At 39.7% G+C, this 27,814-nt stretch overlaps 1 protein-coding gene across 1 annotated transcript; it reads right to left on the reverse strand.

Moving 5' to 3' along the window:
• Positions 1-3,425: 3,425 nt before the first annotated feature.
• LOC135750021 (NLR family CARD domain-containing protein 3-like) lies at positions 3,426-27,642 on the reverse strand. The gene is made up of 7 exons (XM_065268777.1): positions 27,544-27,642; positions 17,613-17,760; positions 13,906-15,741; positions 8,452-8,625; positions 7,896-8,069; positions 5,487-5,533; positions 3,426-5,390 (listed from the first exon to the last, which is right to left on the reverse strand). Exons 2-7 carry the CDS (start codon positions 17,741-17,743, stop codon positions 4,855-4,857), a joined length of 2,898 nt encoding a protein of 965 aa, XP_065124849.1. The 5' UTR covers positions 17,744-17,760; positions 27,544-27,642; the 3' UTR covers positions 3,426-4,854.
• Positions 27,643-27,814: the final 172 nt, after the last annotated feature.

Genomic DNA, 27,814 nt, shown 5'->3' on the forward strand with positions numbered 1-27,814 from the left:
GGGCACACTAACATTATCCAAACCAAACCATGCCCCAGCGCGATTGTCTCCCCTCCCTACTCCCCCAGGTGCATGCACTCACACTGTACTTTTTATCGATCCGAGTCCGGGCACGCTTTCGTCATTAAGATGCGATTGTTTTGAAAAAGCAGGAAGTAAAGCTCTCTCTTAACACTGGAACCCACCGTAATGATAAGTCTGTGTTTTTTATTCGGAGTCGTTTGGTGCGCGATTACAGTCAGCCCACTCACATGTCATCATATTGCTTAGTTGATCTGTCACGTGTGCAGCTCGGACATTCACGTTACCCCGCTGCTCGCAGCAAAAGGTTTTTACGGAGGCTGATGAAGGCGAGTGGTCGCGCAACTGACGTCTTCACCTTTTGAATCGCGCTCAGGTGCGATTGCGCTCACACCACAGCCTCCCGCGCCTGAGCCCAAGTGAACCGCCCGGGCGCGGAACAGAGCGATCACACTAGTCAAACAAACTAGGCTTTGGGGGTCAAATGCGCTCGAGCGCGGTTTGGTTTGGATAGTGTGAGTGCGCCCTTAGTTTGTGTTAAGATAAATGGGGGTTCAAAAATGGTAGTTATAATGGTTTTCAATTGGGCATTTTTGGGCTCTAGGATCACATATTTTAAGCCAATTTAAAGCACAGATATTTTAAGCTAATTTAAAAAACTGAAACCAAAATTCTAAACAGATAAAAAATTATTAACCTTTGGCAATTTTGGGCAATATTCAATCATTACAGTCAAGCGGGTTTAAAAATAAAAATGTCCCTAGGATCTCTTGAGGGTTTAAAGTAAAGTTAAATCTTAAAAAAATTTCCTTCGGTTTATAAGTGTCTACAGAGAAAAATATTGACACTGCAATTTTTTTGAACAGCTTAATATTCATTTTCCCTTGCTTCCCTTTAAAAGAACAAGACTAATATTTTGATTTTAAATTGAACGTGTAATGTTTTCAATACAATTTATAACATTGTAACGGTCAGCCCTATCAGCTGAGTTACAAATAGTTAAAATGCGTCAAATCTTACTGTGTGAGGTTAAAACAATGATAAAAGGATGACACACAAGTGAAATGAAATTAAAGTGTGTTTTGCAGGGTTTTTTTTTTTACGAATTTCTGCAACTTGCTTGTGTGTAATAACCATTTAAAGTGCTATCCATTGTATTTTATGTTGTTGGGTATCACAAAACCCGAAAAAGTATGAAAAAGTACAGCGGTTTGCAATGATTCTCCTTTCCCCCACAACGCACTGTATGACGTCACGCTGGGGAGAGAATTTACCAAAGCCGCATTGAGAGCATTGAGAATGACTATAGAAAGACGAGTAAAGTACAGTTCTGATAGCGCAGATTATAGATAGATAGATAGATAGATAGATAGATAGATAGATAGATAGATAGATAGATAGATAGATAGATAGACAGACAGACAGACAGACAGACAGACAGACAGACAGACAGACAGACAGACAGACAGACAGACAGACAGACAGACAGACTAGTATAGAGAGATAGGCAGACAGCCAGATAGCATAACGTTAGCATATCTTCGTGTAGAAAGTAAACAAACAATTAACATACTCGTGCATGCTGGCTTGAGGGGGTCCATGATCCTGCCTGAAATGGGTGTAACTTTATGCGATCTTCAGCACAAACGGTTTTGGCAGCATGTCTCTAATCCAGGAAGGTGAGTGAGGCACGTCACATCTGTTCGCGGGGACCAGCGACCCAAACGCACTCGCTTTCTTACAGCCAGTAGCGGAATGGCAATCGAGAGAGTCGGGACTTTCCCGGTGGGTCGATCTGATAATAGTTATACATTTCGAGTTAACAACACCGTCTGGCGGCGTGATGTGCGCCGGTTCCCGCAGCCCGTTAGTCAAAGTGCAGCCTCTCTGCTCAACAAAGTATATGAAAGTGCTCAACCTGTTCGGCAGGTCCAAACATGTACAGGATTTATAAAAATACGGTGATCAATGAGCGGTTCCTCCTCAAATGGCATAGTCTGTCGTGATGTAAAAAGCCGCCGAACGCCTGTTTATTACAGTATGTATGCAGTCGGATCCGAGTGTGCTGCAGCTGCTGACTGCTGCGTATAAAATGATCGTGTGATTCGTTATAATCGCATAAACAATATAACAAAGCATCCTTTTATTTCACAAAACAATATATTTGAGATATTATTTGATAGACTAGTAAGTGTGGATAAAGGATGTTTAAAAATCTCTAGCCTGGTGGTCAGGACATGAATGGATCAAATCAGCAGATTTGCGAAGTTTTATTTATCTCCACAGATATCATAAATAATAATTAGCATGGTATCTTTGCAGTATAACACATTATATATTTCCTACGATGTATATATGATTTCCAAATTGTATACGTAAGTATTAAACAGCAATAAATGTCTCATCTATCTCTATGGCTCTGGCTGAGGCTTTCTCCACTTCTCCCCAGCGTGACGTCATCGCAGAATTGCGTAAAAAAACCGTTAATACCAAAAACGTAAAAAAGTGTTCTTTAAGACCATTTTTGAGACATTTTAAAAATTATACACATATCTTGAGTGATTTATGTACCCATTAATCGACAGTGGTGGTTAACCTGCAACACGCCCTTTAAAGGGATAGTTTGGCCAAAAACGATATTAAACCCATGATTTACTCACCCCCAAGCTGTCCGAGTTGCATATGTCCATCGTTTTTCAGACAAACACATTTTCGGATATTTTAGAAAATATTTTATATCTTTCAGTTGATTAAATGTAATGTTACGGGGTCCAGCAATAGTCCACGACCTTCAAGTCCAAAAAAAGTGCGTCCATCCTTCACAAATTAAATCCAAACGGCTCCAGGATGATAAACAAAGGTCTTCTGTGGGTAATCCGTGCGGTGTTGTTGTAGAAATATCCATATTTAAAATGTTATTAACGTTATAAACTACCTTCCGGTAGCGCCGCCATCTTAGACTCAGGAGAGAGTATTAGCGTAGTGTACGCACTTTTCTTAGTGACGTATGACAAATTCGGAGGGCGGGGGCACAGAGCAGCAGCAGAGAAACTCTGTACGCTGCGTAAGCTCTCATCCTGAATGCGCATCACTCTAAGATGGCGGCGCTACCGGAAGGTAGTTTATAACGTTAATAACATTTTAAATATGGATATTTCTACAACAACACCGCACGGTTTACCCACAGAAGACCTTTGTTTATCATCCTGGAGCCGTTTGGATTTAATTTGTGAAGGATGGACGCACTTTTTTTGGACTTGAAGGTCGTGGACTATGGGTGGACCCCGTAACATTACATTTAATCAACAGAAAGATCTAAAATATTTTCTAAAATATCCGAAAATGTGTTTGTCTGAAAAACGATGGACATATGCAACTCGGACAGCTTGGGGGTGAGTAAATCATGGGTTTAATATCATTTTTGGCCGAACTATCCCTTTAAATAAGTGTATTTACAAGATCACAATTAACTTAAAACAACACTTAGGGGCTAATCACACCAAACGCGCTTTACCCCCGATTCAGACAGCCAGCGACCATGAGTGGCAGAGCGACACGATCTCATTCATTTCAATGGAAACCGAGCGACTTCCGGCAGCACGAGCGAAAGTGACCGTTGGCGACCGTATGGGCGTGTCCAGCGATGCGAGAAAGTTAAGAAAAGTTTAACTTTATGCAAATGTCGAGCGAATTTCGGGAGCGACTACCAATGAGAACGAAGCAGTGGAGTTCACGTCATCCTTCTCTCGTCAGTTATTGCCGTGGATGGTACTCATTTGTGTATGACAAGCAAATTTAGAAACGCCTCATTGAAAGAGACGGGCGACACACAGCGATAACATCGCTGGCCGTCAGAATGCTGCGTTAAACGCTTGGAAACGCAAGGCAAGACGCACTGCCTTTTTTAAAAAAGAGCAGTGCGACGCGGCTTTTTATATAGCTAAGCAACCACCGAGTCAGCTGTCTTGTCAATTAAATATTGAAGCGTGAGCGCTCTTTTGCTGTTAACTGTCATATAAGCAGAAACTTTAAAAAGAGGGCCCTTGCTCTGACCTTGTTTGAGGATGAGAGGTGCACAAACACACAGGAGAGAGTGAGTGACTGCAGTCCAGTTCTTCAAAGCAACTGTAAACTTCCCTCACCACAACTTAAGGCCCGCCTCTCCCCTCATTCGATTGGACAATGGAAAGACGCAAATGACGTCGGGCGCTTCTCCGCTCTCAGCGCTCCTTCAAAGGCGCGTGCTGTGGTTGGCGGCAAAAACGCAAGGCGTTCGGTGTGCATAAACAGCGCGCAAACGCTCCCTGCCCATAGAATATCATTCAAAAAAGGCGCCTGCAACTGCCATAAACGCTTTTGGTGTGATCAGCCCCTTATGCATCCTTTCCTGTATATGGGATATTTTTCGAACGAAGGACTCAGTCCTTGGTTGCAATTCCAAGGATCCTTGACATCTGAACAGTCCTTCAACGGATGTCGATGATGTAGCATCCTCGTAATTCTGGCTTTCGAGGATCCTTCCTTGACATTGAGAAACAGACAGTGACTTGGACAGACCGTTCCTGCCAAGGAAGTATCCTTGACATTAAGAAACAGCCAATGTTAAAGGTTGCTGCGTAGATGTGGGTCGATGTGTACATTTCTAGTTTGCCATATAGCTTAATTTCATAATATGTTATATATAAAAGGTATAAAAAAAGGTTTGAACTGCTACTTGATAGATTAAAAAATTAATTAGATTTTGAAAGCAAAATTTTGATATGCCATAATAATATGAAATGTTTTAAAACACATTTTAAAAATCTAAATTGCTAAATGTTGATGAACATTCCCTCACATCTCACACAGACACACCGAGGAGTCTGAATAAAGTCCAAATCCTGCGCAGAGAGGCTCGGTGAATGTGGAGTTGAATGTGTATATGTGTGTGTATGTTTGTGGGTTTGTGTCTGAGACGCTGTAGAAGGACAAAGCGCCGGCGGTCCAGTCCAGGTAAACTCCTACTTTGTGAGAGTGAGATGAAGGAAGAGGAACGTTTGTGCTTTTCTTATTGTGCCACGCAGAGTAAATTGTGTCACAGCAGTAAAGATTCCAAGATTTCTCATTCAGTCCGAACCTACATTTGCTGCCTCCTTTCCTGCTGATTCCTTTATACGTCACTGATATGTGACACCAGCCATTCCAGTCCACTTCCCAATAACAGCGTTCAGACAGACTCTCCTTACACAAAATCTGCTCATAACGCTCAAATCTCTCCGGATGATCGGGATACGGCTGCTCCGCGTGCACGCACGTTATCTTTCGGTTTCCCTCCGACAGAAGGAGACGAATATGTGCTGTGTTTGGATCCATGGTGAGATCACATGCGTCTGTAGATGAGAGGAGACATTAGATTATCTATGACATCACTACATAATCAATATATGTACAAGACCCTGTGTTTTTGTGTTAAAGTGAGAACCTACACTTTCGTAATCCTGGTGTGATCCTGAAGGGCTCTCCGTGATCCAAGCTACATAGAGAAGAAGATAAAGAAACAAGGAAGGGTAAGACACAATAACAGTCCAATGAAAGGTTTATTAACCGTACTGTTTCCAAAGAGGAAAACCTGACAGACACAAGCTATTAAAAGATTATATAGTAACTTCCTATTATTGAAGAGGCCATTTAATCTGTTTTTGAACCCACCAAAATATTTTTAAATCAAAATATTAGGAAACACACATTAATTCCCTTTCGGGAAGAGAGCATATTTTATCCAAAACGGATAATATTAAAGGTAGGGTATCTAATTTTGAAAAATGCTAACGGTAGCCGACTAGCAATGAAATTACTTTACCACCCTCCATTCAAATCGCCATCCAAAGTCACGCCTCTTTCAAAACACATGAACACACACAGATCAGATGTCCACATCTCATGTCTCATTCACCAGTGAGAAAACTTTGCAGTACAAAGTGAATAACATTTTCAAAATAACCAACATAAACAACTGGTTTACATCAGAATTAGTTAAAGCACACTTTCGGTTGTGTAGACGTAGTAACTATATCGTTACTACAATCCATAAACAAAACCAAATTTCATTAGCAACACAATGTTTCATCAACGTAGAATATCTGAATTCATCTCAATACAATCATATCGCGTATCATATGACAAAGGGTGTCTGCGTGAACAGGCTGCGCGGTGGCATTCAAATTACCCTTACTGATGAGGAACAAAAAAGGCAACGTCCGTTTTTTGATCCTACGCCTTTCACAGATGACATAAATTTCTACAAATACATTTAAACAACTTAACATAGTGATTGCTATCAGGATGTGAGGAGACTTTTAACCAGCATAACTAAAAATATTTCTGGATCAAATCAGATACCCTGCCTTTAAAGGTGGAAAAGAGGATGTTTTGTTTTATACATGTTTACAATATTACTTGAAACTGTCTTTACCAGCTGATAAAAGACTATTTATTAGGTGCACTGAAAGTAATAATATTAATATACATAATCTGTGCACAAGGTAGGGCCTTAAAAACATAAGCCAATCTTTTACGCGATCATCGCGTAAACGATTGGCCCTCTGTCTTGTCAATCACTTCCATTGCGTTTCTTGTGAGAGATGTGCGTGCTCCAGTAACTTTAGACAGATGACGCATGCACATAGCGCATGAAACTCCGTTGTAAGTTTCGGTTTGTTTTCATTGTCGCTCCTTTTATAGGAGAAGAAGTGTTTTTGTTGTTAGTTAGACTGCTGTGCCATAACTCAGTCATTTTTGTTTCTTTTGTGCATTCTGGTTCGCACACGAGAGAGTTAAGGACACCTCCTAATACCCGTGTTAGTCTCGACAAAAACAGGCTATCAACCCACAACCTGTTTGGGTTTTGTGTGAAAGCTTATCCTGTCTCCTGCTCGTTCTTCTGGGGAAATAATACACGCCACCACCGCGGTTTGTGACCGGGAACCGGAAGTCGCCGGGAGCAAAAACATCCGGCGCATGGTTATGATGGTGTCTGTTGCTGTTTCGTTCAGCTTAGTTTTGAGCCCTACCATCACCAGAGATGTGCTGGGAAAAGCTAATAAGCCTTTCCCCATCGCCCACACATATAGCATGCATCCAACAGTTTCACTGTCTTCCCATCAACCCTCAATGATGACTGATTTTTGTTGTTCCAAGCCAACTAATGGTGCCAATACACATCCCGGTTAGTCACAAAGTCGAAGCTGGAAGCTAAGACGAGACGATCATCCCATTTCGGTCAAAGAACTGATGGCATCTGGCCGTGCCTTTTCTAATTATTCGGATCAAACTACTCCAGTTGTGCTTGAAAAATGGTGTAATAAGGCCCGTAGCTGTCTAAAATTGGGGTGCTATGATGGGCATTCATCTTATGAGGCGTTTCAGAAGTTGTTTGAGCTAGTGAGCAAGGTAAATGGTTGGGATGAAACTGAACAGTTGGGTCAGCTAGCAGCAGCTTTAGAAGGTGATGCACAGCAGTGGACATTCAAGGAAGTCAGCTTTATAGCACCGAGGTGCTACACAAAGCGCCGTCTTGTTGGGGATACCACAGTACCGATGGCTTTACGGCAACAGTTTCAGTTTGTGAGGGGCCTAACGGCAGATTGCTTGTGACAACAAGTACGGATAGCCCAGCCCTCTAGTCTGATGAGGCTCTAGACCAAGCTCAGATTATAGAAGGCATATTGAATGAGCAGCCCAATTGAATTGAAACTCACAGCTGTGGTGTGCCAACTTTATTATCTTTTATGTAAATGCAACAATAAACTCTGCTAACAGATAACTGCAAGCTACTTGGACAACTACCCACCCCACGCACGCATTAACCATGTCATAATCATTTTTTCCCAACATACTTGAGTTTGTCCAGTCTGCAGTGTGGATCTCTCAGTAAATCAGAAAGCATCTGAACTCCTGAGTCTCCAGGATGATTGTAGCTCAGATCCAGCTCGATCAGATGTGATGGGTTTGATCTCAGAGCTAAGGCCAAAAAACAGCAGCCTTCTTCTGTGACTAAGCAGCCAGACAATCTACATAGAGAGAGATTACTCTGTGATTTTTAAAACATGCATTTATTTCACCATTTTATTAAGTAAGTGTTACCATAGGATACATGTGCCAAAGCTGTGGTGCCTTCAAAGTCCCTTACAAACATAGTGGTCCAGCAGCACGTAATTTCTATTTTAATAGCACAATAATTGTTTGCCCTCGATTATCTTGTTTTTGTAATTGTTTGAATCCAAAATCGAAATTGAAAATCAAAAACGATTCATTGCACAGTCCTAGTAAACATTATTACTGCTTATTACTGATTAAGGAAAGATGGCTTTATGTGTACAACTTAACCATTGTGCATCTTAGTGAAAAAACAGCCTTGGTAAATTCTAATAAGATAAGAAAACTATTACATACTTCATTATCTCCAGTGTACAGTGCGGACTCTCCAATCCAGTACAGAGGATCTTTACTCCTGAATCCTGCAGGTCGTTGTTACTCAGGTCCAGTTCTCTCAGCCGAGGGTTTGATGAACGTAATGCTGAAGCCACAATTTCACAGGATTGATTTGTAAGATTACAGTCAGCAAACCTAAAGGGTAGCAGAACACAGTTTCCATATGTTGATCTATGAGAAACATGGCTAGGCAATTGTAGAAACCCATCTATATACAATGCCTTCCTAAAGTATTAGGACAGAACAGTAAAGACATCTGTAAGTTTAAAGGGATAGTTTGCCCCAAAATGAAAATGTGTGTCCACCACAGAGCCACAGCCTGCTGCAACATCTCCTGTGCTGGCTCTCCAGTCAGCTGCAGCCTTCCCGTCGCCGGATCACCAGTCTACTGCAGCTCCCCCTGTCCCAGCATCTCCTTCATCCTCCCTTGTACTGCCGTCACCCTGTTTCTCAGCCTGGTCCCATGGCTCAGTTTAAATGTCCTCCTTGAACTCTGTTCCCTACCCTGTCAGCCATGGTTCCCCCAGGCCCTGGTTTTCCCTTGTCTACTCCTTTTTCTGTCTACTTTATGCTCTGGAACTCTGTCTTGCCCCATTTTGTTTCCCATCACTCCTGGCTCAGCCCTGCCTTGATTTGTCCCCCTGGAGGGGCCCCTCCCAAACCCCCTGCTAAACCTGCAGCTTATTGTGACAGGATCATGGCAGTCCCACATGTTAGGTGTGGAAGCACATGGACATTTTTTGTTTTGGTGTGCCATCAGCTCACTGTCTCTAGACCCCGCCCCCTCTTCTCCACATTAATTAGCCATATTATTTGATTCATACCCCATACCTGTTGCCCTCATTATTTGCTTTCCTATTTAATGCCCTTGTGTTTGCTGTCCTGTGCTGGTTCGTCTGTTCACGTGGAATGTTTAATACTGTGTTGATATCAGAGTTAGTCTAGTCAAGTTTTGTTTACTATAGGGTTTAATCCTGTCTTTCTTTTATCTGATTTGTCCTCAGTTGTGTTGCCTCTCATAGGTTTTTGCTTTTCCCCATTCTGTTATTACACTGAAGTTTCCATTTGCTGTCTGCGCCTGGGTTCTGTCCTTGAAGAATCATGACAAATCCCCATTACTCCTTGTGACATATTGAGGTCTTGTGAAGCCAATCGATTGTTTTTTGCAAGAAAGTGAACGTTATCCACAAAATTTTTAGCATTAATGCAGAGCCTCGCAAGCCATGGTTGTGGCTAGAAGCGATACAGCAAAATTCTGATAAATTGTGAAATCTCGCCGGATAGGCACTGTTTTCATCCTAATCGAACCCCTAATTAGGGGTGTCCAATGCTGCTCCTTGAAAGCCAGTGTCTTTGCAGTTATGCTCCAACCCTAATCAAACACACCTAATCCAGCCAATCAAGATCTTACTAAGCATACTAGAAACTTTCAGGCAGGTGTGTTGAGGGAAGTTCCGTTAAACTCTGCAGGCCCTCCAAGAACGAGTTTGGACACCCCTGCCCTAAACCTAACCCTTAACCAGGGATACTCGTTACTGGAGGGCCGATGTCCTGCAGAGTTTGGCACACCTGCCAGGAAGTTTCTAGTCTGTGCAGTAAGACCTTAATCAGCTGCTTCAGTTGTGTTTGATTAGAGTTGGAGCTAAACTCTGCAGGACACGGGGCCTCCAGGACCCAGCTTGCGCACCCTTGCCCTAAACCCTATATTTAATGGGATTTCGGTTGTAGCTGTATCCCATCTAGCCAGAACTGATGTTTTCATTCTAATTCTACCCACAAACCTAACCCTAAACCCAACATTTCATAAGATTTAGCCTGTAACTTTATTCCTCCTAGCCAAAAGCGCTAAACGTGAGCTCAATCTTCTACTTGTGGTTGTTGGTGGCTGCACAGCCTCTCAGTGCCACCTATAGAGAGGGAGGGTAAAGTGCACTTCCTGTATTTGCCAACCACCACCAAACGCCACATAAAGAAGATTGAGCTCATGTTTAGCAGAGGCTCTGCATTAATGTTAATAATGTTGTAAATAACATTCAATTTCTTGCGATAAACAATCAATTGGCTTCACATAACATCAATATGTCACCAGGAGTTGTGGGGATTACTTTTGTATTGGATATATCTGATTTATAACGCTCTCAAAGTGGCAGATCCGTTGACTTGCAATATACGAATCTCAGAGCACTGGGGTTTTTGTTCTAATAAAGAGAAAATGTCACAAACATATCGGATGGCCTGAGGGTGAGTAAATAAACAGCAAATTTTTATTTTGGGGTGAACTATCCCTAACTAAAGTCCTTTTCACACAGACATTCCGCAAAATACACAGAAAAGGCATCCTGGATTTTTCCGGAATCATTCGATTTTTTTGTTCATTCACACTGACATGATTAGCCGGCATCTGATGGTCCCGGAAAGACACGTGACCTGTTGAAAGTCCTGCCCTCTCTTCTACGCAGCATCTGAAGTTTGCATATTATTTATTATTTCTCTCTCCAGAAACCACTTGCATGCATTTTTGTTTATGATAAGACTATAAAGGAGCGCGTGACGAGCCGTTCTAATGCTGGTGATTGATCTCAGCTTCTGAGTGGATATTTGACGAGCTCCCTGATCTCTGTTTTAATACAGTTTTCAGACATTTCTCATCGTGATTGTTTATATGCATTTAAAACCCGCATTTTGAGGAGCTGAACGCTATATCTTGTTGGGATGACGCACGGGCATCTTGGTTTATTATAGCTCAAATGAGCTTGTGATGCGATATTCTTTTATGCTGCTGAATGATCTCCGTTTCAACGCAGTAAGTAACCAGCTATTAACTTACCTGATATCTGCTTCAGTCCAGTTTGCAGACATTTCTCGTCGTGAATGTTGTAAATCCCTCATTTTAAAGAGTTGAACCAACTTCATGTTGCCATGTCACGCGCGTCTTCACTACGGCAAATGCGTCATTGTTTATTCATTTCCTGATAACTGCTTCAATCTAGTTTGCAACATTTCTCGTGGTGAATGTTTATATGCATGCAGAGGTGTAAAAAGTACTCAAAAATGTTACTCAAGTGAAAGTACAAGTACTGAGTGTAAATTTTACTCAATTAAAAGTAAAAGTTTCTGGCCAGAATCATACTTGAGTAAAAGTAAAAAGTACAACATTAAAATTGTACTTGAGTATTAAAAAAGTAAAAGTAACAGGAAAAACTAGAGTTTCTTGTTTAAGCTTTAATCTCTAAAAACATGAAGTGAATGCACCACATACAGGGTTTTATCTTGTTTGTATTTAATTGTATTTCATTATCAAACTATAAAACGACCTAATTTCAGTATGCAACATGCTACTCAAAGTTTTGAAACCTTGAATTTAACTAAAGCTGATTTTCATAATTGAGTATCAAGCATCTCACAGACAGCCAGTGCAGAAAGAGTTGTATTAGTTCTTGTTCACACTGTCAGTCCAAATCTGATTTTGGTGCTTATTCGATTGGAACTCAATCACATTTATAACGCGTGAACGGCCAAAAAGCACATGAAATCTGTTTTTTCTTTTCTGTTTCAAGCTATATCCAGAGGTGGTTTGAAATACTTTTCAGATCACATTTCCAGAAATAAATTTAAGTCTGACCGCTCTGATCGTATTTTTGTAGCTTTTCGGTTACGTCATGCTGTTGCGTCACGTAAAATTTAAACACGATTGTTGTGCCAGTGTGACGTCATTGCCATAGAAACAGTGCAGATAATCCAGAAAATGGCAAAACCCTACAGGACGCACAGATCGGATCTAAACAGTTGTGATACACAATGTGGACAGTGAGTCTGTCCAGTCAGACATGTAACAAAATTAGATTTGGATTGACAGCATGAACAAGGTCTTAGTCTTGATAGAGAGGCTGCAAATAGGGAACGTGAGCAGAGACTTCCTGGTGTCTGAAACTCAGGCCAGATATCCATCCAACTCTTTGCTGGCTTAATGTGTTGTCGGTTTCAAAGAAGCGAAAAAATCTTCTTCCGACGAGCCCACTCGCGAATCTCTAGCCCTTTCTCGGGCCGAGATATGGTCAACCCTTCCCGGATTTTTCCTTGGCCTTAGCTCAGGCACCTTAAGTCCAGGGCGTTCGCCCTTCGGGTCCCTTATCCTACCCAAGAGGGCCTTTCCAACAAGCCACACACGAGTCTCTAGCCCTTTCCCCGGCCGAGATACGGTGGTCCTTTCCCCGATTTTTTCCACGGCTGTAGCTCGGGCAGCTTAAGTCCCCTCGGGTATAAGCGACCCAAAGGCATCCAAGCTACGGTCGTGGGAAAATCAGGGGAATGACCGCTGTATCTCAGCCGGGGAAAGGGTTAGAGCGTCAGGGTTGGCTCGTTGGAAAGGCCCTCTCAGGTAGGATAAGGGACGCCAAGGACGAATGCCTAGGACTTAAAACGACCGAGCCACGGACAGAAAGTGTTAGAGAGTCGGGTGTTGGCTCGTTGAAAAGGCCCTCTCGGGTAGGATAAGGGACCCAAAGGGCGAACACACCGGACTTAAGGTGGCTGAGCTACGACCGTATGAATTTCAGGGAGTGGCACGCTGTATCTCGGCCAAGGAAAATAAATAACATTTAACTGGCCGTCAGCACAATTCAATTGGTTTGGTAAGAGTAAGGGAAAATAGAATAAAGTGATCTCTAAAAAATAAGTACTTTTTGACTGTAAATAAAATTGTAAGGAGTAAAAAGTACTTTTTTTTCTTAAAAAATGTAATTAAGTAAAAGTAAAAGTACTGATTTTAAATTGTACTCCAGTAAAGTAAAAATCCCCAAAAATAATACTTAAGTACAGTAATCAAGTAAAATTACTCAAGTACTTTACACCTCTGTATGCATGTTATCTCTCGTTTTAAGGAGCTGAACCATAACTTTTGTTGTGATGACGCGTGCGTCCTCACTACGACACACCCAGTACGGCATTGTTTTGGCTTCTTGTTCACACAGAGGGTTTTCCGTGTATCTGACTAGGTCCTCTCTCTGGCAATGATCCCAGACGATTAACGGGACGAGTTTGTGTTCACACAGATGCTTGTCTGGCAATTTTACGGGTATTTTCTGGGACCAAAGGTCTGTGTGAATGGGGTTAATAACAGTGGGTGAAACTGGTCTGACAAGTGAAGGGCAACATTGAGTGTTTGGTGATGATTAAGTCTATGTTGTATTTTGACACACAATTAGCATTACAAATCGGGTGATGGATGGACTTTTTAGTTATGAACAGAACTACATATCATTATTTTGTGGAAGTCATGTGGGTAATCTTACAAAACAATAGACTGGACTTAAAAATGTGGCTAGCTAAGATGTCAGATAAGAATCGCATTATGACATAATATAATTATATGATTTGTCAACACATACTCTAAATTAATTTCTGTAAGGGACTCACAGTGCTTTCCTGCAGTTTCTCAGAGCTGGTAACAGGTTTCTTCGACCCTCTTCAGATGTGTTGTATTTTTTGGGGTCCAGCTGATCCATCACCTCCTCTGACATTTGAAGTATATAGGCTATGGCTGAGCAATGTGCAGCAGAGATTTGATTTCTTGAATTTCTCTCAGACTTTAGAAACTCTCTAATCTCTCTGTACAGAGTCTGGTCGTTCATTTCAAACAGACAAAGGAACAGATTGATGGATCTGTCAGCTGAGAGACCATATCCATCTTTGATTTTGTTTTTGATGTAAGCAGTAGTTTTCTGGATGATCTTTGTGCTTTCCTCAGTGTGTGGTAGTAAGCCCAGCAACAATCTTTGATTGGACTCAAGCGAGATACCGAGCAGAAATCTGAGGAAAAGATCCAGGTGTCCATTCTCATGCTCCAGGGCTTTCTCTACAGCTCCTTCAAGCAAATTATAAAGTGAATCAAACATCTTCAGTGTCTCGGTTGTGTTTATTAAATAAGAGTAAAACACATAGAAAGCGGCGAGAAACTCCTGAAATAGATGTATGAAGCAGTTAACTTTCCTCTGATAAATCACAGATTCCTGTTTAAAAATCTCTGTGCAAATCCCAGAATATCGGACTGCCTCAGTGGCATCAATGCCACAATCTCTCAGGTCCTCTTCATAAAACATCACATTGCCCTTCATCAGCTGTTTGAAAGCCAGTTCAGATAGTTTCAGAAGCACTTCTCTGTTGGACTGCAGAAGTTTCTTTGGATCTTTCTCATCTCTCCCATCATACTTCTGACTTCTCACATTTGTTTGGACATTTAGGAAGTGTATGTACATTTCAGTCAGAGTTTTAGGTATTTCTGATTTGTCATTTTCTTTCAGGATTTTTTGAAGAACAGTGGCTGAGATCCAACAGAAGACCGGTATGTGACACATGATGTGGAGGCTTCTTGATGTTTTAATGTGAGAGATGATTTTGCTGACTTGATGTTCATCACGGATTCTCTTCCTGAAATATTCCTCCTTCTGAGAATCATTGAATCCCTGGATTTCTGTCACACGGTTTATGTATTCAGGAGGAATCTGGTTGGCTGCTGCTGGTCTGGAGGTGATCCAAATATTAGCGGATGGAAGCAGATCTCCTTTCATGAGGTTTGCTATCAAAACAGCCACTGATGATGTCTGAGTAACATTAAAAATATCCACAGACTCTAAAAACTTCAGCTCGATTCTGCTTTCATCCAAACCATCGAAGATGAACACAACTTTACACTCCTCAAAAATCTTTGGGTGCAGATCTTGAAGTTCAGGATGAAAGTCGAGCAGAAGTTTGTGAAGACTGTACTGATCATCTTTAATCAAGTTCAGCGCTCGAAACGGAAGCACAAACATGAAATCTACATCCTGATTGGCTTTTCCCTCGGCCCAATCCAGAATAAACTTCTGCACAGAAACAGTCTTTCCGATTCCAGCGATGCCTTTAGTAAGAACGCTCTTGATTTTGTTTTTCCTCCTCCTTTTCTCTGTTTTATATCCCGGTTCAGGGAAGGTTTTAAAGATGTCATTGCAGTATATTGGAGTGTCTTGTGAGTGTTGTGTTCTGGCCTTTATCTCCATGTGCAAAACCTCATGTTCTTTATTTACTTCTTCACTCTCTCCCTCTATGATGTACAGTTGTGTGTAAATACTGTTCAGGAGGGTTAGATTTTCTTGTTGGATTCCTTCAAATATATTTTTATTCTTGTTCATCATGCTGGCCTTGAAAAAATCTTTAACTCTCTTCAGAACATAATCATAGCTGCACTGAACCGGGGACGGATCATTACTGTACTCACTGTAGAGACAGAAAATGCCTTTAGAACATTTCAGATGTGCACAGGGAAAATACAAACAAAACAAATACATTTCTACACCAAAGGTGCAAGGTTTGCATATGGTAATAACATCAGTAAAGCAAAATTGTCTGTGAGTGTAATCTTGGTTGCCTGGGATAAAGGAAAGAGACATTACATCAGTAGATGGAGCCATAGGTGAAAACCTCTTTCACCTGGACTACTGAAGCTTGAAGCTACTGTTTATTGAATAATTTAGGACAGAACCCAAGTGCAGACAGCAGTTTCACAAAAAGACTTATTAAATAATCAAAAACAGGAAACAAAAGTCCACGCGGGAGCAAACAACATAAACAAGATATTTTAACACCAGACAGACTAAACTTGACTATAAACTAGACAATAAACTACACTTGACTACGCTTGTTGTTGTGGTGTAGCAGAACAATTCTGAGGTCCATTCGGCATGCATTATATAGCAGTAAGAACCCATCCACACTGGTGTGCTGGAACACCATTGGCAAGTGCATTGCATTGCCGTGGTTCAATAAAGCTTCAGTATTTCAGGTGAAAGAGGTTTTCCATCAGTTACTGACGCATGTTGTGTGAACCATAAATGAAAGGAAATAACATTTGCACCTGTTGTTACTTTATTAAGGGGATAGTTTTTCCACTACAAAACTCCTCACCCTCATGTAATTCCGTAGAACTTTTGTTCATCTTCGGAACACAGATTAAGACATTTTTATAAAATACAAGAGCTTTCTGTCCCCGATTGACAGCAAAGCAACTACCACATTCAAGACTCAGACAGACACTGAAGATCTCATTTAAACAGTCCTGTGTGACTATAATTGTTCAATCTTCATTTTATGAAGCAACAAGAACACTTTCTGTGCGCTGGGGTTGCTGCAGTGACAGAATTTTCCCACCGGTTAATCAGCGCGTGATAAACCCGGTGATACCGGTATTAGAAATGCGCATGGAGACGTGCACATTTTACTTTCACATTTGAACTAGACGCAACTGTTTAGATACAGCACTTGCTGCGTATGAATCCACATGCAATGCTAGTGCAACATCTGGTTTAATCCAATGCTTGAGTCAATGTGCGCACATATTTCTGACGGAAATCTTCCAGTCCCAAGCTGAGTAACCGTCTCTTTCTCAAGCGCTGCTTGAATAAAGGTTTTATTATTATTATTAATGAAAAACACAACAACAAAACTATCTCGCTTATATTAAACATCATATATGTATATTATAACAAAAACAAGTAAGCACGCATCTTCTGCCATGGTCTGGTCAGTCAGCTCGCCTCGCACACTCTGACAGAAATAAATGAAATCTAACACCTGCTGCTCTGTGACGTGATGCGCGTTCAGCTCCCCTGAATTCAGGCAGCAGACACATTCAGTTGTAAGTGTTTGTCTCTCTAACGAAACTAAATGATTTAATTACAAGAAAATATCAAAACAACGGTGAAAGACGGTGTCGCGGTGGGCAAGTGATCTAACCGGTGAGAGGCTGAAGCACCGTGTATCACTGGTTATACCGACTGTCACAACAAACCCACTGTGCGCAAAAGAAAATACCCCCAAAGAATGACTTTATTCCACATAGAGGAGTTGCACTGCAGGGGGTCAATAAGCATCAGGGTGAGTAATTCATGACAAAATTTCCATTCTGGAGTGAACTAACCCTTTAATGCTCTTGTTTAAATGAAGTAATCATGTGTGTAAAGGAAATGTACTACTATTAAAATGTGTTGAAAATGGAAAATACCAGAAAAATATAATAAAGATTTTAAAGGAGCTGAATGTTTTATATAGAGTGCATGAGTTTATCTTGTACTATAATTGTACTCTCTTACCAGACTTCAGATGTCACAGCTTTATCGCTGAGATCAGGAGGAAAATATTCATAGGATTTGTCAGTCCTCAAAGAGGTGAAGCTGGCTACTGGAGATGATGGTCTCTCCTTTTCTCTTTTATAGAGACTCATTTTAGAGGCTACTAGGCCTGAAAAGAGTAGATAACAGGGTTAGTTGATACAAGGGCTGTATGTCAGACTCAGTACTTAAGAATGCTTTTAGTGAAAAGTCAACAACTGTGTCTTTAATCCCAATATAGAGACAATACAAAGAGATTAAATTAATCTTAAATAAAAATAATGTTAACACTTTCTATGAAGCTCCTATTTACAATTCTTAAAGAACACCCATTACGTTGCTAAAAACATTGTTTTGTGTATTTGGCGGCAGTGGCTCAGTGGTTCATGTAGGTTGTCTACAAACCAGAAGGTTGGTGGTTCAATCCCTGGTTTCACCTGACCAAGTGTTGAGGTGTCCATGAGCAAGACACCTAACCCCAGCTGCTCCCGACGAGCTGGATGACAGCCTTGCATGGCCTGTTTATATGAAACTAATAGATGATAATAATAACCATCGCCAATCATGGTCATGAAAGCCCGCTATTGGCCATATGTCTGACGATCATCGATACACGATGTTATCGTCTATCGGCCCTCTGTTATCCAGACAAGCTTGTGCTACTCCCTCTTGCCCGTGGTTGTCCAATATTCTCCATGAGCAATGGACTACACTCAGGGCTGCTGAAAGGAAATGGAGCAAGTCCCACAACCGGGCAGACCTCTGTCACTACCAGTCTCTCCTCTTTCTCTGCTGCTGTCACTACAGCTAAAACATCTTTCTTTACCACCAAGGTAACTAACACAACCAACACAAGGCACACTTTTAACTCTCTACTCTGCCCCCCGCCCCCTCCACCCACCTCCTCTCTGTCAGCTGATGACTTTGCAAACTTTTTCACCAACAAAACTTCATCCATCAGAAACCAATTCTCTTTGCCACACACCTCAGAATACACTACACTTTCATCTGACCTCCATTTCTCCTTCTTCTCTCTGCTGACTGACACCGAAGTTATGAAGCTTCTCTCCACCTATTCCACCACTTGCCCCCTTGATCCAGTCCCCTCCTATTTACTACAGGCCATTTCAGACATGCTTACACCAGCACTTGCACATATCATCAACACTTCCCTCCTCACCGGCACATTTCCATCCCCTTTCAAGCAGGCCCTGGTCACACCACTGCTTAAAAAAGTCACGTTGAACCCCTCTCTTACTGACAACTAGAGACCTGTCTCACTACTTCAGTTCATCACGAAAACACTTTAGAGAGCTGTTTTCAAACAGGTATCTTCCTTTCTATCTCAGAATGACCTGCTTGATGACAAGCAGTCAGGCTTCAAATGCAATCACTTCATAGAAACAGCACTGTTAGCAGTCATGGAAGCATTATGGCTAACTAAGGCAGAATCCAAATGCTCGGTTCTGATTTTACTAGACCTATTAGCACCCTTTGAAACAGTCAATAATCAGATCTTACTTGCCACCCTATCTTCACTAGGGATCACGAGTACTCCTCTCCGATGGTTCAGATCTTATCTCTCCGACAGATCCTTCAGGGTGTCATGGAAGGGTGCGTGGTCCACAGCTCCCCATATGGTCACTGGGGTTCCTCAGGGATCAGTGCTTGGTCCACTCCTTTTTTCCATCTACACAACATCTTAGAACTTATTATAAAGGCACACGGCTTCTGCAACTATGCTATGCTGTTGACACACAGATCTTCTTCTCATTTTACCCTGATGATCCCACCATAGCAGGTCATATTACAGCCTGCTTAGAAGAGAACTTGGTTTGGATGAAGAAACACCACTTCCAACTGAACCATGCTAAGACGGAGTTGCTTGTTTTTCCAGCCAACCCACACTACAGCACGACCTATCCATTCAACTTGGTAACACAACCATTTCTCCTTCCAAAACAATAAGAAGACCTTGGTGTTGTCTTTGATGATGAACTGTTCATGCCGCTTTGAACTATACAATATTAGGAAGATACGGCCATATCTTACAGAGGATGACGCACAACTTCTGATTCAGGCCCTTGTAATCTCCAGGCTGGACTACTGCAATGCTTTTCTTGCTGGCCTTCCTGTACGGTCTATTAAACCACTCCAACTGGTTCAGAACGCAGCTGCTTGACTCATCTTCCAGGAGCACAAAAGGGCTCATGTAACCTGGCTCTTTATATTTCTCCACTGGCTACCGATTGAAGTGCGCATCAGGACAAGTCACTACTACTCACTTACAGAACTTTGACTGGGACCGCACCGGCATACTTTCACACCTTCATACATTCCTACACCCCATCCAGAACCATCCAGAACGTTCAGCAAATGAGCGGCGCCTGGTGTTACCTTCTTCATTGGGGCACTAAATCACCTTCCCGCTTATTCTCCTACACTTCTCTCTGCTGGTGAAATTACCTTTCTATTGCAATCCGGTCCGCCACATCACTTGTAACATTCAAAAAACAATTAAAGACCCATTTCTTCCAAAAATACTTGGCATAGATATTGAATACATTTCCTTTTCTTCTCCCTTTAAAAAAACCTCCACTAAACGAGGCCATAACTCTAAAACAAGATGGGCTATTAATTCCCAGACACAGAGTTAAGATTCATACACAGTATTATTGCATAATGTTATCAGTTACTCGGCCCTCTGAGGTGTCTGAGTATGAAACCCAGACAGGTATTAGCGAGATGGCAGACGCAGTCCCGTCTCCATCTCCCCTTACTTCCTTACCAGTTTTTGATGATGCTCTATGGGTATCAATTTGTAATGTTAAGCCCACTGGTCCCATGGGGATGGGACTCTAGTTCTTGTAAGTGATTCAGTGCGCCGGTGTAAGGACATTTTCCTGAATAAAGACAGCCCCTCATAACGGGTGCTACCCCAAATTTAATGTGCAATGTTTCACTCCCTCCAATAATTCTCTCCCCGTTAATCCATGAGTTTATTTCAACATACAGCACATTTTTTGAAACAAATATTAAAGCTGACATAGAATGATTGAACGGGGTATTTATCCTTGTTCTGTGATGTGACATGTAGACAAAAAAAATTTGTTTGGGTCTGTAATGCCTTAGAAGCTTCCTAAAAACCTCTCTCAGATAGCGGGGGATTTTAAACAAGTGGTTTTGCACCTATTTGGCTCCCCCTACTGGCTTAACTTGCAATCTCATTACTGATTGGCTGACTTTGCTGCCATTCAAAAAATGTAGCCAATTATTTTAAAGTGGAGGGGCAGTGAGATGCCTGTGATGTCATAAGCATCAGTTTTTCAGATTGGGCTGTTTTCTGGCTGACATTTCTAAAAGAGGAATCTATATACTATATACCTATTTCTACTTTTTTGCTAAAAATCCTTAGTGTTGAGTTCTGCTATTTAGAGTTTCCTGACCAAATTCTATGAAAGTGACTGCAGAAAAGGGGAGATATCATGAAAATCTGTCTTTTCCATGTTTAGCTGCTATAATTGGGTCCCCAGTGCTTTTATCAACCTAGAAAATGTGAAAAAGATCAACCCAGTAACTTAGTTTTGGTAAACCATTTTCTGCAAGCATGTGAAAAATAGGTTATTGAAATTTGGCGCCCCTTGTGATGTCAGAAGGGGATAAAACCACCCCTTAATCCACACTATTCAACCATTACACTGCCATTTAGTGCAGAGATCAGCTCATTGGACACACCCAAAACAGCACATCTTTGCTCACACCTACAAAGTGGCAATTTTAACATGCTATAATAAATTATCTATATGGTATTTTGAGCTAAAACTTCACATACGTACTCAGTCTGGAGACATCAAAGATTTATTTGACATCTTCAAAAAGTCTTGTAAAATGTCCCCTTTAACATTAGATATTTTGCTGCATTGCAGTAAATCAGATGTGAGAAATAGTTTAAAATTCAGCCTGACATTATGTTAACATCTAGTGTACTGCAGTAGGAATATATCTAATGGGTAATGTTGTAAGATTAAAATTATAGGAATTTATTACTTTGTCACAACTTGTTACAACCCCCATTTCCATCCTGTACCATCTGCATTCCTGTGCTTACTGATAGTGATCAAAGACTATTGTCACAGCTGTTTAGCCAGTACAATGGAGGTTAAATGTGATCTTCTGATTGGTCAGTTTGAATGTATCATGTTAGGTTTAGTCAGATGGTCAAGGGATAGAGGATAAATATGGGCTGATTATACACTGTTAACGATTTCCCTGTATTTTTACAGTACGGTACTGGCAGCACGGTTGCCAGTAAGTTACTGTATTTTGGTTTTACAGTACTGTACTGTAATACCATTTTACAGTACACAAACTAGTACTGTATAGTTACAAAGCAGTACTGTACTGTAATTTTACAATATTTTATTACAGTAGTCTATTTTTACAGTAATTTACTGTAATGTCTATATTGACCCATAAATACTATTTATTACTTATTACAGTTAATACAATAATATTATATAAAATAGCTAGAGATTTAGGTTTAAATCTATAGTTATTAATATGGTAAAAATGCTAAATTAAAACATAATGAATTAAAAGGCAATCCAAGCAATGTATGTATCAAAATTTTATTTAAAAAAAACATTTAATTGAAACAAAACATATTTAAAACAAGATTTTAAACAATAATAAACATATAAACAAGTTAAATAAAATAAAATCAACAAGTATAAACAAGTTTGGAGACCCCTGCTGTAACATATTTAACTCTGGCAAATAGAACACTGGTCCATAGTTTGAAGTTTTCAGTTTAAAGTCCATCATCGACTAAAAGGTAACATTTCACTGTGGTAAAAACAACACTGGCTCATAGTTTTAAATATTCTACTTGAATTTCATTGAACACTAAAAATAAATTAAAAATTAAACTGTGGCAGACAGACCACAGTGGCCTTTACTTTGAAGTCGTCCATTCGAACTCAATCAGGGACTGCATGAAGCTGTTCACATGGGGGTTAATGGCCACAGCTTTTCTCTGCACCAAGTTCCTTGTCTTTTTGCTTGCTCCTTGTCTGGATGTGCACTTTTTCCCATCTTTGGAATTAATTCTATCCAGAAACCTGTTAGAAATATCATAAACATTAAGTCAACAAATATAAGATAGAAAAAGATTTTTAAAAAACTAAACTTAGCCTTGAACTTACTCCTATTCTGAAACCTTTTGCTCTTATTCTACTGTTCCACACCTAATTACATTAAAATACAGAAGATTCACTTACCTCGGAACAAACTCTTTCATCAATGGACAGCATCCACCTGGATCCTGTCATGATTGAATGTCCTGAACAGAAAGTACAATTGTTACTGATTTGGACACAACTTTTTATTCTGAAAACAAAATATTTTGTCAATAAAGTCCAGGGACACCTCTGCTAAATAAATATATTTATTAAATTAAATTTCTTATAACCAAAGTCTGAATATTTCTGTTTGTATATTTCTACATGGCAAACTAAGACAATTGTGTGTTGTGTATGGTCGTGTTACAGTGTTGTGTGTGAATGAGTGAATGAGTGTATACATGGGTATTTAAAGAAACTGTAGTGGTAAAGTGCAAACTTACCGAACATAATGTGCTTGGTGTGTGTCTGGTATCACACGTTGTGCCTCCACATCTGCCTTAACTCCTGAAAAGTGCAATGACACTCATGTAAACTACAAATAAAAAGTCAGCCACATTCCTGTGTAATTTTGCATGTGACGTGAAAGCATTTAATATTGCAGTCGAAAAAATACATGACTTGTAACTGTACATCATGTACTTGCCTGGTGCCTTTAAAGATGATCCATCTTACCCAATCCAGCTTACAAGCAATGGTAAGACTGTAAAAAAGACAAATGTTACAAAATCTGTTAGCCATAGAAATAAGTAGACATTGTGAAGGAAATGGTAAAAGAAAATTTAGTAACACTTTACTATAAGAGTTTATTCCTTAACATTTGGTAATGCCTTAGCTAATATGAACTAACAATGAACAATATATTTTACAACATTAATAATATTTGATAATGTTCATTGTGCAGAGACAAAGTGATTGATTTAAAAATTTATTAAGTGTTTAAATCTAATATCATGCTATGCTAACAAATAAAACATTACTGTAAGTGTTTAGTCAGTTGTAAAACAACAAAAAAAAAAAATATATATATATATTAGTTGTTATATTATATATTATATCTAAATATCTAAATAAGTCTTTTTTTAATTATAACATCTTGTCTACAGAAAATCTCTGAAAATGTCTCGTTTAGTGCAGAAAATAGCGATTTACAGTGATAAGGTAAAAAGACTGTCCCTTTAATGTTTTACCCGGACCGGCTGCGGTGTAACACGCTATTTCACGCAAAGTTTTTTAACAAGTAGCTAGCTGCTCACTTTAAAGATAAACATGATCGCCTAAATCTGAGCAATCCTGGTGATGCCAGTTTCCTACACGATGTTATAATGGACTATTTTACATCCAGAGATGAAGGATCAGATGACAGAGACGAGAAGACAAAGGTACGTGAATGCGGAGCCCATTCTCTTTTCGTGCATTGATTTGATGTGTTTTGGAAACTTATATATACTGCATGTAATGCATCTGAAGTGGTGGAAACAATATGCCATAAAAATGTATTGGACAACTTACTGGACGTGTAAAACGCTTTAGAGAAGATATTCTCTGCTTTTGCGGATATACCGTAATATAATAACAACAACAATACGCGCGGCAATCCCTTTCGTTCATCTGATATTAAGATGGTCTGAATGATATTTGGTCGAAGTTAAAGCTGCGATGAGTTCGATGCATGTATCCAGTTAAATATGAGGTTTCTTGTTTTCACTTCTGTGGAGGAGTTCGGTATGCTGTGTACGGCGTGTCAAGTCCTGTCTGTTTACAACCACAGCCTTACCAAACAGTCGAACTTAATACTTTTCTCTGACGCTAACTGAACGGATGAAACGCCGAGATAAACGACCGTTATGCTGGGACCGCAAGACCGCGCTGGCGGGTTGTCTTTGTCCATTTCGTTAAAAATAGTTTCATTGTCACCACACTTTCAACACAATATAAACTCACCAAACCCTCATAATTTAGTTAAAACAACCCTATATTCATTAAAAAAGGTGTAAAGCGAGTTAAAGCAGCGGTAGACATCTGTGTGTAACGTTAGCTTACTTTCTGAGGGAGATTGAAACTTTGTTGGCGACCGTTTTTTTCTCTCATTGCACGTTTAAAACAATATTGTGACAAACTATTGACAACATTCTTAAACTAAGAATTAAGTTTTCATGAAACAGAAATATTTCAAACTTACCGAACTGCCAGAAATCAATCGTCCTCCTTCAGCTGCAGCCAGGAGTTGTGCTCTCTCTCCCTCTGTGTGATTTGACTCTGGCGCACTTTCTCTGATTATTGCAAGTCCACCTGGCACATTACAGCAATGGCTACAGCAAGGTTACATCAAGACCAAAATATACTGTAAAATTTTCCCGCTCAAACAAATTTACCCAGAATGCATTATGAACTGCAGTACTGTACTGTAATGTATACATACAGTATAGTACTGTGGATTTTTACAGTAATGTACTGCTAAATCTACAGCGACATCTAACAGTGTAGATAAAGGTCAAGGTTTTCATGAGCTCTGGGCTTTTGCTTTCTTCCCCTTGCTTTTCATCTTCACCTGAGTTCTTGGGTTTAGGCCATTAGGCCAAGATTCCAGATTCCAATTCCAGTTCCAGTGTGAATCTCTTTCTTCTAAACTTTCATTCTTTCACTGTTCTCTCTATGCTATCAGGTAATATCTCACATGCATTGGAAACAGTCAATTGTTTGTATTATTTACCATTTCATGCATTTATAGTGTAACCATTTCAATTGTAACTTTAAGTCAGTACTGTAATAAAACCTTTTCATTTACAAATCTGTTGTTTAGTATGGATTTAAGGCTAATACTTAATTGCTACATATTGCAATATAATATATTCATAGCAATGCTCTCCCACATATTTTGCTATCATAACTGCACTTATTTCTGTCATTTGTATAAACTGCAGAAGGGTGATAATTGACCAGAAATACACAGTTTTACGCCATCTTGCTGGTAACATTTCTTAGTCATTTTGGTGATCCTACAGACTGAACCACTGTAGTGAAAACACCCTTACAATGTGAAATAATTAATACTGATGACAGCAAAGCCACTGGTGTGTTTCAATGACATTCTGGACCTCTGATAGGATTTAATAAGTTTGAAAAAAAACTGTTTCTGCAATCCATTTTTTTGCATGTGCCCCGCACACACGTGCGTAAAGCTTACCTTCCATAGAAATTAATGAAAACACATTATTTATTAACTATGTAAACACTATGTGTTAACACTATGTAATAATTTTAGAAAACAAAACGTAGGGACGAAAAGGAAGAAACATATGAGGGTAAAAAGAAATCATAGAAAACTGAAAAAGTATTAAATATTTATTAAATATAGTATTAGAATACATGATATTTTTGCTTTTATAACCCATTTACTAACTCTAAATTAATTATAAACGTAATGATGAAAAATGAAAGTTATGAAAACGTTAAGAATCACTAAAGGGAAAAGACTTCGACAGAACACCTCAACTAAATCTTGTTTCAAAGATTGAGTTTCTGTTGTTTTCATATCGGAAGTCAGGAATGGAAAACTGGCGGCCCGAGGGCCGTACGCAGCCCGGTGTAAATTTTAAAGTAATGATCAATCTACAGGTTATTTGGTGACCTAACACATCCTGAAGTTTCACTTCTCTGAGTTTTTCAAAATAAGAGTAAATGTGAGGAGATCCTGTCGGGACTAAAGTAACACTTGTTAGGCTACTTTTGTCCCGCTGCTAATACTGTTGTATATGTTGAAAATGTATATTATTTTAATTTGATTTAATTTCATTTGTTCAAACTGTTGAAAAATGTTTTATTCTCAACAATTGAGGTTTGTACTGGTTGCTGTTGAAACATTTGATAAAACTGAAATTTACAATAAAAATGTATTTTCATTATTTTTTACAAAGATTAATTACAAAATATGTTTGCAGTTACATATTAACAAGGTCATAGTCATGTATAAAAACACGTGTAACACAAAAAATCTATCTTGTTTTGTTGTGTTACTTTCGTCCCTGCAGGTGGGGTTGAAAGTAACAATGCGCTTCTTATGTTTAAAGGGAAATTATACAGAAGTCGTTTTATATTTTTTCAAAATTCCACCTGGTATTGATGGACCCCACTTGTGAGTTATTGACCAGAGCAAAAAATATCTCTCTGTCTAACACATTATCTTTTAAAATTAAGTTTTTCTGAAAAATTTTACTTTCGCCCCTGCTCTCTCCTCTACACCTCTGCGTTTTGGGGCCCCTTAGTAGCTCAGGGCCCAAGGCAATTGCCGACCTTTGCTGGGTTAGTCCGTCCCATTTAAAAGTGCATTGCTTGTTACAGATGTTTAAGCAATGCCTTTAAAAAGTTTTATCTGAAATGCTTTTCAACTGAAAATAAAGTTCTGTTAGAATTAGCATAATTGCTAAGTTGTAAACGGTAGGTAAAATCTTTAAAGACATGTTAATTGTATATTGTGGTTTCTTAATAAAGGAAATTAAGAATGATGTAAATTGTGCGTGGTTCTGGCCCCCTTGGTATAAAGGATAAAAATGCTGGCCCTCGTTATTAAAGTACTCAACCCTGCCATAAGTGAAACATATATCAGCGATCTCCTGCTGTAAGACTGTAATTTTACTTAACACGGCATTATAAATACGAATTTAAACACTGTTACACAGATAATTTTTTTCCAAGTAAATGTATATATATAGGCTAACCACTGTTAAACTTACCGTCTAAAGTCGCTTATTTTCAGGCTTGTGTTTGCATATAAAGATCTGCACTGCGCTTTTACTTTCACTTTTGTGAAGTCAAATCAATATTTGGTTCGCGTCACGCTACCCGGTTAGTCCTGTTTTTGGCCACTCAAGACTTGTTTACAAAAAACACTTGAAGTGTTCTACCAGGTACACGCCTTATTACACACATTTTTAAAGAACAGATAAGCATCGCAAATTGCTTAATATTACCTTTATAATTAATATAATTTCACCCAGATGATCC

The sequence above is a fragment of the Paramisgurnus dabryanus genome, chromosome 12 (genome assembly GCF_030506205.2).
Source record: "Paramisgurnus dabryanus chromosome 12, PD_genome_1.1, whole genome shotgun sequence".
In the NCBI taxonomy this organism is placed as follows: domain Eukaryota; kingdom Metazoa; phylum Chordata; class Actinopteri; order Cypriniformes; family Cobitidae; genus Paramisgurnus; species Paramisgurnus dabryanus.